Below are 11,243 nucleotides of genomic sequence, written 5' to 3' on the forward strand. Positions count from 1 at the left end.
GGGGGGTGAGAGTGTGTGGACTGGGTGAGGGGGATGGTGCCAGGCCTTTGGTGGTGGGTGCTGTGGTGTGTACATGGCCAGGGTGCAAAGCTGTACTGAAATTATATTATAAAGTGTAAACCAAAGTTATCGCAATAAAATTTTAGTTTAAATAATAAGATGAATAAGGTCTGAGGGTCTAATGTACAACACAGAGACTATAATTGCTAATATTGTATTATGTAATCAAAATTTGCTGAGAATAGAACTTACATGTTCTTACAAAGAAGATGTATGTGAGGTGATAAACATGTCAATTAAGTTGATGGGGGAAATCCTTTCACAATATATACCTCTATAAATCATCACATTATACACACTCTCTTATGGTTTTGTCATTTATACCTCAATAAAGCTGAAAAAAAAAGTTGTTTTTTTTTTAAAAGGGAATCTATACTCATGGTCTCTAACTTATTCTTTCTTTCCTTGCCCTTCATAAATGTTGACCCTGGGAACTCTTGATATGCACCACCCTGGATGCAACTGTTTAATAAAAAATATTTAAAGGCACATGTGGCCAGTTAAATCATTTTGCTATGAGCTAAAATCTGAACAGCCCCATTCTAACTTTTCTCTCCTCACTACTCAAAAAAAAAGATCAGACCGTTGCATAGTTCAAGATGTTTATTATCAGCTATAGCCAGAGAAAAGTGACTAAAACACTGAAGTGCTTTAGAAAACACTTCTGTTTCTACAGCTCATATAATGTATCTATTAATATGCCCTTAAAAGCAGAGGTCATAACTTACCCATTTGTGTGTCACAGTATCAACTGAAAGTATATCCTTTCAGCATATACTTAATAAATATTAGATGAATAAATAAATGAATGATCAAAAATAGTGTTTTTTTTTTTTTACCTCACAGTTCATGCAGTGTCTAGCAGAGCTCAATGAGCTCTTACAACAGGAAATCCATAAGAAATTCAGTGAACTTGGACAAGATATGGATTTAGAAGGAAGTTGGAGTGATATCTCTTTGTCTGATATTGAATCCAGGTAACAGACTTCATTTCAAAGAAAAATCAGAGAAGTTCAATTCTTAAATATATATATATATATATATATATATATTATACATATATAAGGAGCAAGCAAAACTAAATATATATTACATATATTACATAGACTATTACATATATAGGGACCTCCCCTGTGGCGCAGTGGATTGAGCGCAGCGCTGTGAAGCTGTCTGCCGCCTCTGCAGGGCGGGTTCAATTCCTGGCCATCCAGGGAGATTCCCACGTGGCGTGGCAGACCTCTCCTGTCGCGCCCGCTGTTCCCCTCAGCAGTGTATTTCTGTCGTCTGCCTGTTCTGCTCCCCGTTCTCTCTCTGGTGAAAACTCTCACCCTCCTGTGCCTCTGGCCTATACCCCAGCTCTTGTATAAAAATAAATAAATCTTTTTAAAAAATTACATATATATATAGAGTTTTACTTGCTCTTTATTTTTATTGGTTTTGGGTTTGTTTTAGATCTCAGGTACAAAATATTAAATCATACCCCTCAATTTATTACACATTTAAGTACCTTTCTTTCCTCCAGCAAGTATGCGCTGAATGTCCATTCTCTGACAGCCTCTTTTCTAGGGAACAGAAAGGGCTAGGGAGCGGGGTGAGCAGCTCATGTGAGGCCTGGAGGCAATTGTAAAACCTTTGTCTTTTACTCCAAAGAAGGTGAAAGGTTTCAAGCTTTTGAAAGGTTTTTTTTTTCTTTTTTTTCCTTTTTTTTAAAGATTTATGTATTTATGCATACAAGAGCTGGGGTACAAGCCAAAGATGTGGGGGGTGAGAGGATTCACCAGAGACAGAGTAGGGAACAGAACAGGCAGACTGACTGAAATACACTGCTGAGGGGAGGAGTGGACAAGACAGGAGAGGTCTGCTGCGCCATGTGGGTAGCTGCCTGGCTGGCCAGGGATTAAATTCATGCTGCAGAGGCTGCAGATTTCTTCATAGTGTTGTGCTTAACCCCTTGTGCCATCAGGGAGGCCCTGAAAGTTTTTAAGTAGAGAAGCTTCATGGTTCTAGTTTCAGCAGGAACACTCTGGTTCCTTTTTTAAAAAAAAGCTGATTGTAAAGAGGAAAGTTTTAAGCAGGGAGACTCATTGGGGCACCAGCAATGATCCTAATGAAAGGTGAGGGTGGCTTCGAGCAGAGGAGGGGGAGTGGTTGGGAAAGTGACTTGGTTGGATGCATGCTAGGCTGAGATGTTTAGTAGACGTCTAAGGGGACATACTGAAGAGACAGTGGATAGTGAGTCTGGGGTCCAGTGGAGACCCCCCACTGGAAAGAGCCATCACTGCAGAGATGATATTTCAACCTTAAGACTGGAGGAGATCCCAAGGGAGAAAGTGCAGCGAGAATGAAGGCCAAGTTTGAACTGGGTACCACGAATTAGGAGGATAGAGAGGTGGGCAGGAGATGAAGCAACAAATGAGACTAAGAAGGGACCATGAAGCCAAACAAAAGGCAGGAGGGGGGATTCTTTTTCAAAGGGAGATCAGATCATGTCCTTCTTCTGGTGTATACTCAGAAAAAATGCCTAAGACCCTATGGTGGCCTGGGGTCTAGCCACTGATACTTCTAGGCCTCTACCCTCACCCTCTCACACACTGCTGCACCCACACTGACCTTGCGCTTCCTCAGACTTGCCTCACCTGCCCAGGACCTTTGCAGTAGCGGTTCTGGCCGCCTGGAATGCTCTTCCCCCAAATACTTGCATGAGTGAGTCCTTTTCCTTCAAGATTTTGCTTAAACACCAACTTTAACATGGCCTACCCTCTGTGCTTTAAAACAGCAGCTTGCTCCTTCCCTTCACACTCCTGCCAGTCCCCATCCTGCTCAGATGCTCTGCTTTTCACAGTAGCATTTTATCACCTTCTGTGATCTTATATCAGTTGTGTTTATTTCTCATTGTCAGTTTCCCCCTACTAGAGTATAGTTTCCACAAGGTCAGAGATCTTTATTTTGTTCACTTCTGTATCTCATATACCCAAAACAATACCTGGCACAAAGGGAGAGCTCAATAAATATTTGCTGAATTCACTTAGTACACAAGATTTCGGCTCCACCCTCATAGTCTCCACAACTATATCAGGAAGCCCCCAGGAAGGTGGGCATCCCACAGGTGCAAGAACACCTACTCCAGCTCATTGGCCAAAGTGCCTCAAACCTGTCCCAGCTGCCCTTAGCCAAGTTTCTTGGCTGGCCTAGGAGTCTTCTGCCAGAGGCTGCACTGTGGTCCATGGTGGACAGTGGGGAGAGGACAGTTCTCCCACCCAGTCTCAGGTACATAAACACCTTAGCACTAAAGCAGCTCTACTAGTTGAGTCTCCCAAATGTCTCCTTGGGAACCTTAAACCAGGCCAAGCAGGGTGCCCTGTTCACCATGTTACCCCTTTCACTCTCCCAGAACTCTTTGCTGAACTTTCCAGACCACTGTACCAACCTCCCGTCTCAGCCTCAAAACTGTGTGCACCCTGCATGTCAACTCAGATGTATAGATCCCAAGGGAATCAAACAGTGAGAGTCTGGAGAGCAATCCACTGGTGCATTTAATTAGGAATTATTGATACCAGTTTGCCCGCTGCTCATCAAGCCTCCATGAGCCTCCCCAGGGGTCCACCTGTCTGCTCTCACCATCACATAGGAAAGCAGACCCTGAGTGCACAAGCCCAGTGCGAGTTTGCTGTCTGTGTGTGCACGTCACTTTCAATATCTCCTGGGGCATACTGCACCTAATGCTTTTGTCCAGTTTGTTCAAATTTCTGTTATCTCTGAAAGGGATATCAGAGGCTGTTATCCAGCGACCTCAAAAACTCCTCAGGCTGGAACAGCCTTGTGAGAACAGGGAATGGGGAGTTAGAGAAGATAGGGCTGGCCTCCTGCTGTCTTATTGTGGAGCTCCTCTAAGCGCTGGAGGTGGGGGAGGTGAAAGAACAAAAAACTTGGGAAAAAGATATTTTGTCATTCACAGGACACTTGAGTTTTATGCCTAAAAGGTTTTTACATATGGAGGTCCTTTCTTGGAGCACAGCTCTCAGTTCCAGCCAGCCGTGCTCCAAGAAGGGAGAAAATGCAATGTGACACTTAAGCAAAGGATATGATGAAAGGGGAAGGGACTAATTCTCTTAAGTCCTAATTCACCCTAGTCCTTGAAGAAAGAGATTGAGCAGGGACATTTGTGGGGCAAGACTTTAGATCAGTCTAGATGTGCATCCAAAACTTTGGGAGAATTGGGGTGAAAAAAACTAATATTGCTAGCCTCTGCCCGATAGATTCATTGTTATTAAATTTATTTTTTTCAACACTTTTTCAAAGCATACCTGGAAGGATCCTTGCTCTCTGAATTAGTCCAACTGGCCAGACAGCAATGCATGAGACAAAGCTCCTGCTCCCCAAAAAACCCTGGTATCTCTGGGGCTGCATATTAAGAATCCTACAACCTCGTGCCATCATTGCCAACACAGCTTTGCCCCTCTGCCCGGTGTTTATTTTGGCACATAGATTGCACACTCCTGGAGGACAGGGACTCTGCCACATTCATATCTGTTTCCTGTGACTAATGCACTACCAACATGCTGTAGATGTCCAGAATAAATGCATGAATATGCTTGTCAGGAACTCTTAGTAACTGAAATAATAACTGAAACAATGAAGGTAGACCAGATAACTTAATCCCATGTGCTGGTCTGGGAACTGTCACACTTCCTAGACATTAATAACAGGTGATCTCTTCTCTCCTTTTGAAAACAGCACCAGTGGTTCTGACAGCTCCCTCTCAGATGGCCTCCCTATTCACCTACTGAACATAGCTGATGAGGTGAGGTTGTATAGACTCTTGCACCCAGGAAATAGCAAATTAGTAATTTGATGGACTTTTCCAATTATTCTAAAATCTGCAGAAAATATAGCAATAATGTCCTAACTGGTTAACCTCCCTGGATTCTTTCATTTTTGTCCTTGATAACTTTGTTTTTAAAATTGGGGCGGTGGTGGGGAGGGACTCCAGATTAATTCCAAAGTTAACTAAAAGTGAGAAAAGAAAGTTCAACTAAAAGTGAAATCCATGTTAAGTAATAAAAATGTTGCATCATTTTTTAATTGTTTTTTTCATGTAGTCCAGTTTTTTTATACTTTCATAATAAGTCATCTTTTTGCTCCATCTGTTCATATACTTTTTCTTACCCAGATGTTGTAAGAGCATTGGTAACAAGGTATTTGTTGTGGTTTATAACACACACAATTTCCTGGTTGCACTGAGAAGTATCTCTTTCATGGCATAAGATTAAGTCAGTGTCTAGGAGGAAGCCAGCCAGATCAGACTGAACCCTACAATGTCTTCAGCTGGATTTACAGCATCACCAGTATAAGCTTCACACCTCAGAAACCTACAACATTAGACCTTAATCATCATAGCGACCTGTGGTAACAATCAAACCACACTTCTAATGCACAGCACTGTCTACCTGACATTCTGGCCACAAGTGGGCTGGTTTCATCTTGTAAATCACAGATATTTGCTTATTAGGACAGGAACTCCTTTGGCAGTGTGTCTGTAATGGTGGGCTTTGAGGGGTATTGAATGGGAAGTGACCTCCAGTAAAGAGCTCACTGAACTCTTTGTTCTCCCAACCAAAAGCAGTTCAGCACTGTGAGGCCTGCACACTGGGTCAGTCCTTGTGCCTTGCGTGTGGTGTGAAGGGAGCACCACCTCTTCACAGGGATGCCTCCGGACTCCTCAGTGACTAGTTTTTCTGTTCTTTCTGGAATAGTTGAATCAGGAGAAGAAGTTGTACAAGAAGAAAAAAAAGAAACCACTTCAGACTAGGAAACAACGCAATAAACAGTATCAGAAAAATAATTTGATGCCGAAGTTAAAATTAACGGAAGATGCCCCGGTAAGAAAGCTCTGCTGCCTGCTTCTGTCTACTTAGAGATTATTCCATAGATGGAGCGGGACAAGAGGCTACAGTTTACTCTAAACCAGAAAGGGAGTGGGGACTGAACTTCTTTCTGCTTTGATTTCCCTGTCCACGGGTACTCTGGACACCTCTGAGCAGATTGCAGCTTTGGCCTGCTGGTCCTCTAGCACATTCCGGCATGCCAAGTCTGACTTTCCCTGAGTGTGGATTTCCCGAAGGAGAGGGTGATTGTAGAAAGCTAGTCCAGAGAGGAGCGATAAGGCCCAGTCCAGGCTGAGAACATCTGGGTACTCCTTCCCAATCTTCCTCCCAGCTGCCACACCCATGCCATCGCCCTGCTTTCTTAAGATGAAAGTGCTTTCAGGCCTGGGAGTTTTACTGTTGGATAAAGTGGGTCAATTGTGAGTAGATTGACAGCAGTGGATCAATTGAAAAATATTCTCTTTGCACTCAATCCTTCTAGGAAAGGGCAGGGTTTGCTTCTACTCTGCAAAAGCAGCCTACATTTTTCAGAAATTCAGAGAATACCAGTTCATCAACAGTGAAAAGTGAAAGACCAAGATTGAATGAGGTAGTATTTTTGCTTTGACTTTTTTTACTCATTCATGAAAAGATGATTAAATTTTTTATACTAGAATTCAATATACCATGTGATAATTTGATATACATACATATTTGGAAGGATTCCTGGCCTTGAATTAACACATCCATTACCTCACCTATGTACCTATTTTTTTTCCCTTTTGGTGAGAACACTTAAGTTCCACTCAATTAGCAAAGATTAATCATACAGCACAGTATTATCAGCTACAGGTGCCATGTCAGACATTTGATTCCCACACCTTATTCATCTTATAGCTAAGAGTTGGTATCCTTTACCCATTCTCTCCCTTCTTCTCTCACCTCCTGGCCTCTAGTGGCCACCATTCTGTTCTCTGCTTCAGGTTCCACAGATAAGTGATACCAGGCAGTCTAGGTTTTTCTCCATCTGGCTACATCACTTAGTATGATGTCCTCTAGGTTCATCCACATTGTCACAAGTGACAAGATGTACTTCTTTCTTTTTCTTTTTTTTTAAAGATTTATTTATTTATTTTATACAAGAACCAGGGTACAAGCCAGATGTGCGGGAGGGTGAGAGGCTTCACCAGAGACAGAGTGGGGAACAGAACAGGCAGACTGACAAAACACACTGCTGAGGGGAGCAGCGAGCGAGACAGGAGAGGTCTGTCATGCCATGTGGGACCCTCACCTGTGGCCTGGGTTCGAACCGGCGCTGCAGAGGCTGCGGGCAGCTTCGCAGCCCTGCGCTCAACCGCTGCGCCACCAGGGGAGGCCCTGTCCTTCTTTCTTAAGGCTGCATACAGTGTTGTTTGCAAATGCTTCCTCCCATTCCATAGGTGTTGGTGGTTTCCTTTGCTGTGCAGGAACTTTTAAGTCTAATATAGTCCCACTTGTTTATTTTTACTTTTGTTGCTTTTGACATCAAATTCAAAAAGTCATTGCCAAGACCAATGTCAAAGAGTTTGCCACCTATGTTTCATGGTGTCAGGTCTGTAAATTTTGAAAGGCATTATGTATGACTCATGTGTGATACAAAATGGAGGTGCAATCTCATTCTTTTGCATGTGGAATCCAGTTTTCCCAACACCGTTAGCTGAAGGGACTAACTTTCCCCCCATCATATATTCTTGGCTCCTTAGTAGAAAACTAATTGGCCATATATGTGCAGGTTTATTTCAGAGCTCTTGATTCTGCTGCACCCTTCACTGTCACACAGATTCACTGACTTTTCCACTTAGCACTTCTCTCCCAACTGGGTGAAAAGTGCAACAGCCAGCTATGTCATCTGAATTAATCAGTGCCACTGGGAGCGGGGGACATTAAAATTAGAGGAGATTGGGCCTCCCTGGTGGCGCAAGGGGTTAAGCACTGCATTATGAAGCAATCCGCAGCCTCTGCAGCACGAGTTCGATCCTTGGCCAGCCAGGGAGAAACCCACATGATGCAGCAGACCTCTCCTGCCTCGCCTACTGCTCCCCTCAGTGTATTTCAGTCAGTCTGCCTGTTCTGTTCCCCACTGTCTCTGGTGGATCTTCTCACTCCCCTACCCCCACATCTCTGGCCTGTACCCCAGCTTTTGTATGCATAAATAAATAAATCTTAAAAAAATAAAATAAAATAAAATTAGAGAAGACACTGGCACTGCTCTGGATTAGACACCACTCAAATCTTATGTCAACTATTGGTGATTTGTTATTTTATACTCAGAACAACAGGCCACCTCACCCCCATCTATCCAACCAAATTATATTGTGTAACTCCCACATGCCAGGCCCTCTTATAGAGGAGGGAGTGCAGCACTGTCATTGAACAGAGCCCTAGCCCTGCCTCAGGGACCTTAGAGCCCACTGGGGATTTTCACAGGTAAGCAGGGAATTACCTCACAGAGTAGAATGCAATGGGAACACCACAGAAGCACCCAACCAACTTTTAGCACATTGGAGTTTTGTGGCTTTAAAAGCCTTGATTCTTTTATTTGTGAAAATAGGTTTTGGTACAATGGTAGCTGATTCTTAGTGGATAGGGTGCAAACTGAGCTCTCCTCATGTGGCGTGCTATCCTGTGGTGAAAGCTACCCAGTGGCTAACAGCAATATAATGGGGCCCCACTGATTACATCACGGAATCCCCACAGAGCATGCCCATCTCTGTTTGGGGTTAGTGATTATGGGATGGGCATAGGCTTTAAAGTTTGTCTTGAATTCAAATCTAGCTTTACTTTGTAATCTCCTGTGAGTTACTTAACCACTCTGGGACTGTCTTTCTGTATCTGAATATTGGGGTGATTATATCTATATCATTAGGTTGTTGGGAGAAGTGGATGAAGTTGTGATGTGCCTGGCATGTGGCGGCACTCAGGGTATGCTAGTTTTCTTCTTTTCTTTGAATTAGGATTCATTTGTGACCTGCCTCTCTTTGTGTGTTAGAGACCACAATACATTGACATGTATGAGCAACAGACACTCAAGTGACGTGAGCTCTCTATAATCACTTGTCCAAATGGAACATTTAGTGAGAATGTATTAATTTATTTTAGTCACAGTTAAATGGAAGAGACAAAGGTACCTCCTTGGACCCATCAAAAATGACTGCCTTGATTGTGACTAAGAATAAAGAGAGTATGCAGGTATTTCTCTTAATATATATGTATATATGTATCTGAAATTAGTTTTATTTGGTTTTCAAATGTGTTGCATGATTTGGAGGGTGGTGACCTGCAATCCTCAGTTTCTTGAATCTGTTCGGCTCAGGCAAAGATCTAAGTAGTTCGTACCCACACACACAGCCCCCAAGGTCCTGCAGGACCAGAGGATGCCCATTTGTGCTAATAGCTTGCCATGGAGAACGGAATTTTATTTCCACACACATTTGTTAGGTAGCCATTGCTTTGTAACTCAGTGGTAAGATTTCAGGTGAAACAGCCATAGTGAATAATGTAGCAGTTCTCCACCATAGGACATACCAGCAGCAAGCGGAGGTTGCCATCAGTTGTACCTCATGTCCAGTGTACCCATGATTGTTCATTACTGAGGCTTATGAATAACTTGCTTCTTTAAAAGAGTAAGTTAAAATGAGTCCACATTTATCCCTATAACGACATCTCTCCTGCACTTGTATATTCTGAGAGGGATGAAAAAGAGATGGAGAAACAGAAGCTGTTTCAAACAGCCCTGGTACACCTGTGGGAGAGTGTTGCTCTCTTGTGTCCTGGTGGAACAAAGATTGAGAACCACTGGTTTAATGGAGGCATATTAGATACAGAATGGACAGATCTCCCAGGGTGAAGTCCCAGTTGTCTTCCCAAGTCCATGGCTTGATGTTCTCATCTATCTTATGGAGAACCCAATGTGGAAGACATGACCCCTCCTTCAAGGCACTGGTCCTCCAGGAGAGCTCATCCTCTAGGGTATAACAGACTGGAGAGCAAGAAAAAGAGATTTAAGTAAAGACAAATCAAATTTCTGTCCTGGCAGACTTGTCCTTGGTCCTCATTCAGCATTCATTGAAAGAAGCCTGTGGGTGGCTAAACCATATTTCACAATTGAAACATGCTACATAGGCTATAACACGTAACCTCGGTTTCAATTAAACCCATTGTAGCGGATGAATATCATCCGAACCTATGACTTCACTTCATTTTCTTCACATTTCTAGGGTAACTTTTCTCCAGTACAGGTGTGCTGCACCTCCCCCTGCAGTGACCCTCGGCACAGGTGGAAGCATTTAGTTTCCATGGCATGTCAGAAAGCAGAGTTGAAAAAAGTGGGGCAGTCTCCCACCTAGAGAGATCAAGTTCTTCTCTTCTGTTGTGTAATGTTTCCAGACAGCTTATAAAATATAGTCCCTGAACTTCTCAGGGCAATAAAAATATTGTCTGTGGAACTTTCTTTATCTGAGGGGCTGGGACAATGCTTGATTCCCTTTTGCCCTGTAATGTCACTGCTTTGGTAAGTGAGGAAAATGCAAATACTTCTTACTAACTCCATGTAAAGCCAACTATAGCTTTAGAAATTGCAACATAAAGTGAATTCAACTTTGATATCTTGTTTGCACAGAGAGAGAAGACAGGATTTCCATTATCATGCTCTCCAAAGAGAAACACAAACACCAGCCAAAAGCCAGCTCCATCTATCAAGCCAAACTGGTCCCAGAACAGATATCCTGCCACCAAGAGAGCCCGCGCTCCCATGGCCCAGTACCCAGCCTTGCACGTATTCACCTACCCCTAGGCTGCCAGCACCACGCTCTCAGGCCTTTCTGGGCATCTTTGGGATTAGATGTGTTGGGGGGAGTGTGTCCACTATGCACCAACCTTACAGATGTGCTAATAGCACTGTGCATATGCCTTCAAGATGCAGACCTCACGAGTTTATTTTTTCATAAAATGAAAATTTACTATGATGTATACAAAAGCTTTATCAGAAATTGAAGGCTGTGCTCAGGAAATTATAACACAGCTCTACCTCTTTTTAGCCAATAGACAGTCTCTCAAATTATGTGCAAATCAGTTTTAAAAGATCAACTCCAATTTAAACATGGTCTGGGAATGCCCTGTGTTAAAGTCTGGTGTCCGAGCTTTCTAAGGACGAATGGTGCTCAGACTGTTGTGTACCAGGTTGGCAGGGCTGGGGGTGGGAGGGGCAAGGTGTTTCCACACAGAGAAGACAATTCATGTAGTGACCGGAATTTAATGTTTGCATGTATTATGTTCAACATG

The 11,243-nt window shown here is 43.1% G+C and overlaps 1 protein-coding gene across 1 annotated transcript in view; it reads left to right on the forward strand.

Annotated features, from left to right (window-relative positions):
- The window catches only part of AGBL2 (AGBL carboxypeptidase 2), a gene marked incomplete at both ends in the record, with an annotated part of 33,805 nt that extends 23,050 nt beyond the window's left edge, over positions 1 to 10,755 (forward strand). Inside the window, 6 exons of the mRNA XM_084248467.1 lie at positions 907 to 1,037; positions 4,795 to 4,861; positions 5,814 to 5,939; positions 6,427 to 6,534; positions 9,063 to 9,152; positions 10,582 to 10,755. Of these exons, the coding sequence (XP_084104593.1) occupies positions 907 to 1,037; positions 4,795 to 4,861; positions 5,814 to 5,939; positions 6,427 to 6,534; positions 9,063 to 9,152; positions 10,582 to 10,755 (696 nt within the window). The remainder of the gene's footprint in view (positions 1 to 906; positions 1,038 to 4,794; positions 4,862 to 5,813; positions 5,940 to 6,426; positions 6,535 to 9,062; positions 9,153 to 10,581) is intronic.
- Positions 10,756 to 11,243: the final 488 nt, after the last annotated feature.

The sequence above is a fragment of the Talpa europaea genome, assembly GCF_964194135.1.
Source record: "Talpa europaea genome assembly, chromosome: 1".
NCBI classification, from domain to species: Eukaryota; Metazoa; Chordata; class Mammalia; order Eulipotyphla; family Talpidae; genus Talpa; species Talpa europaea.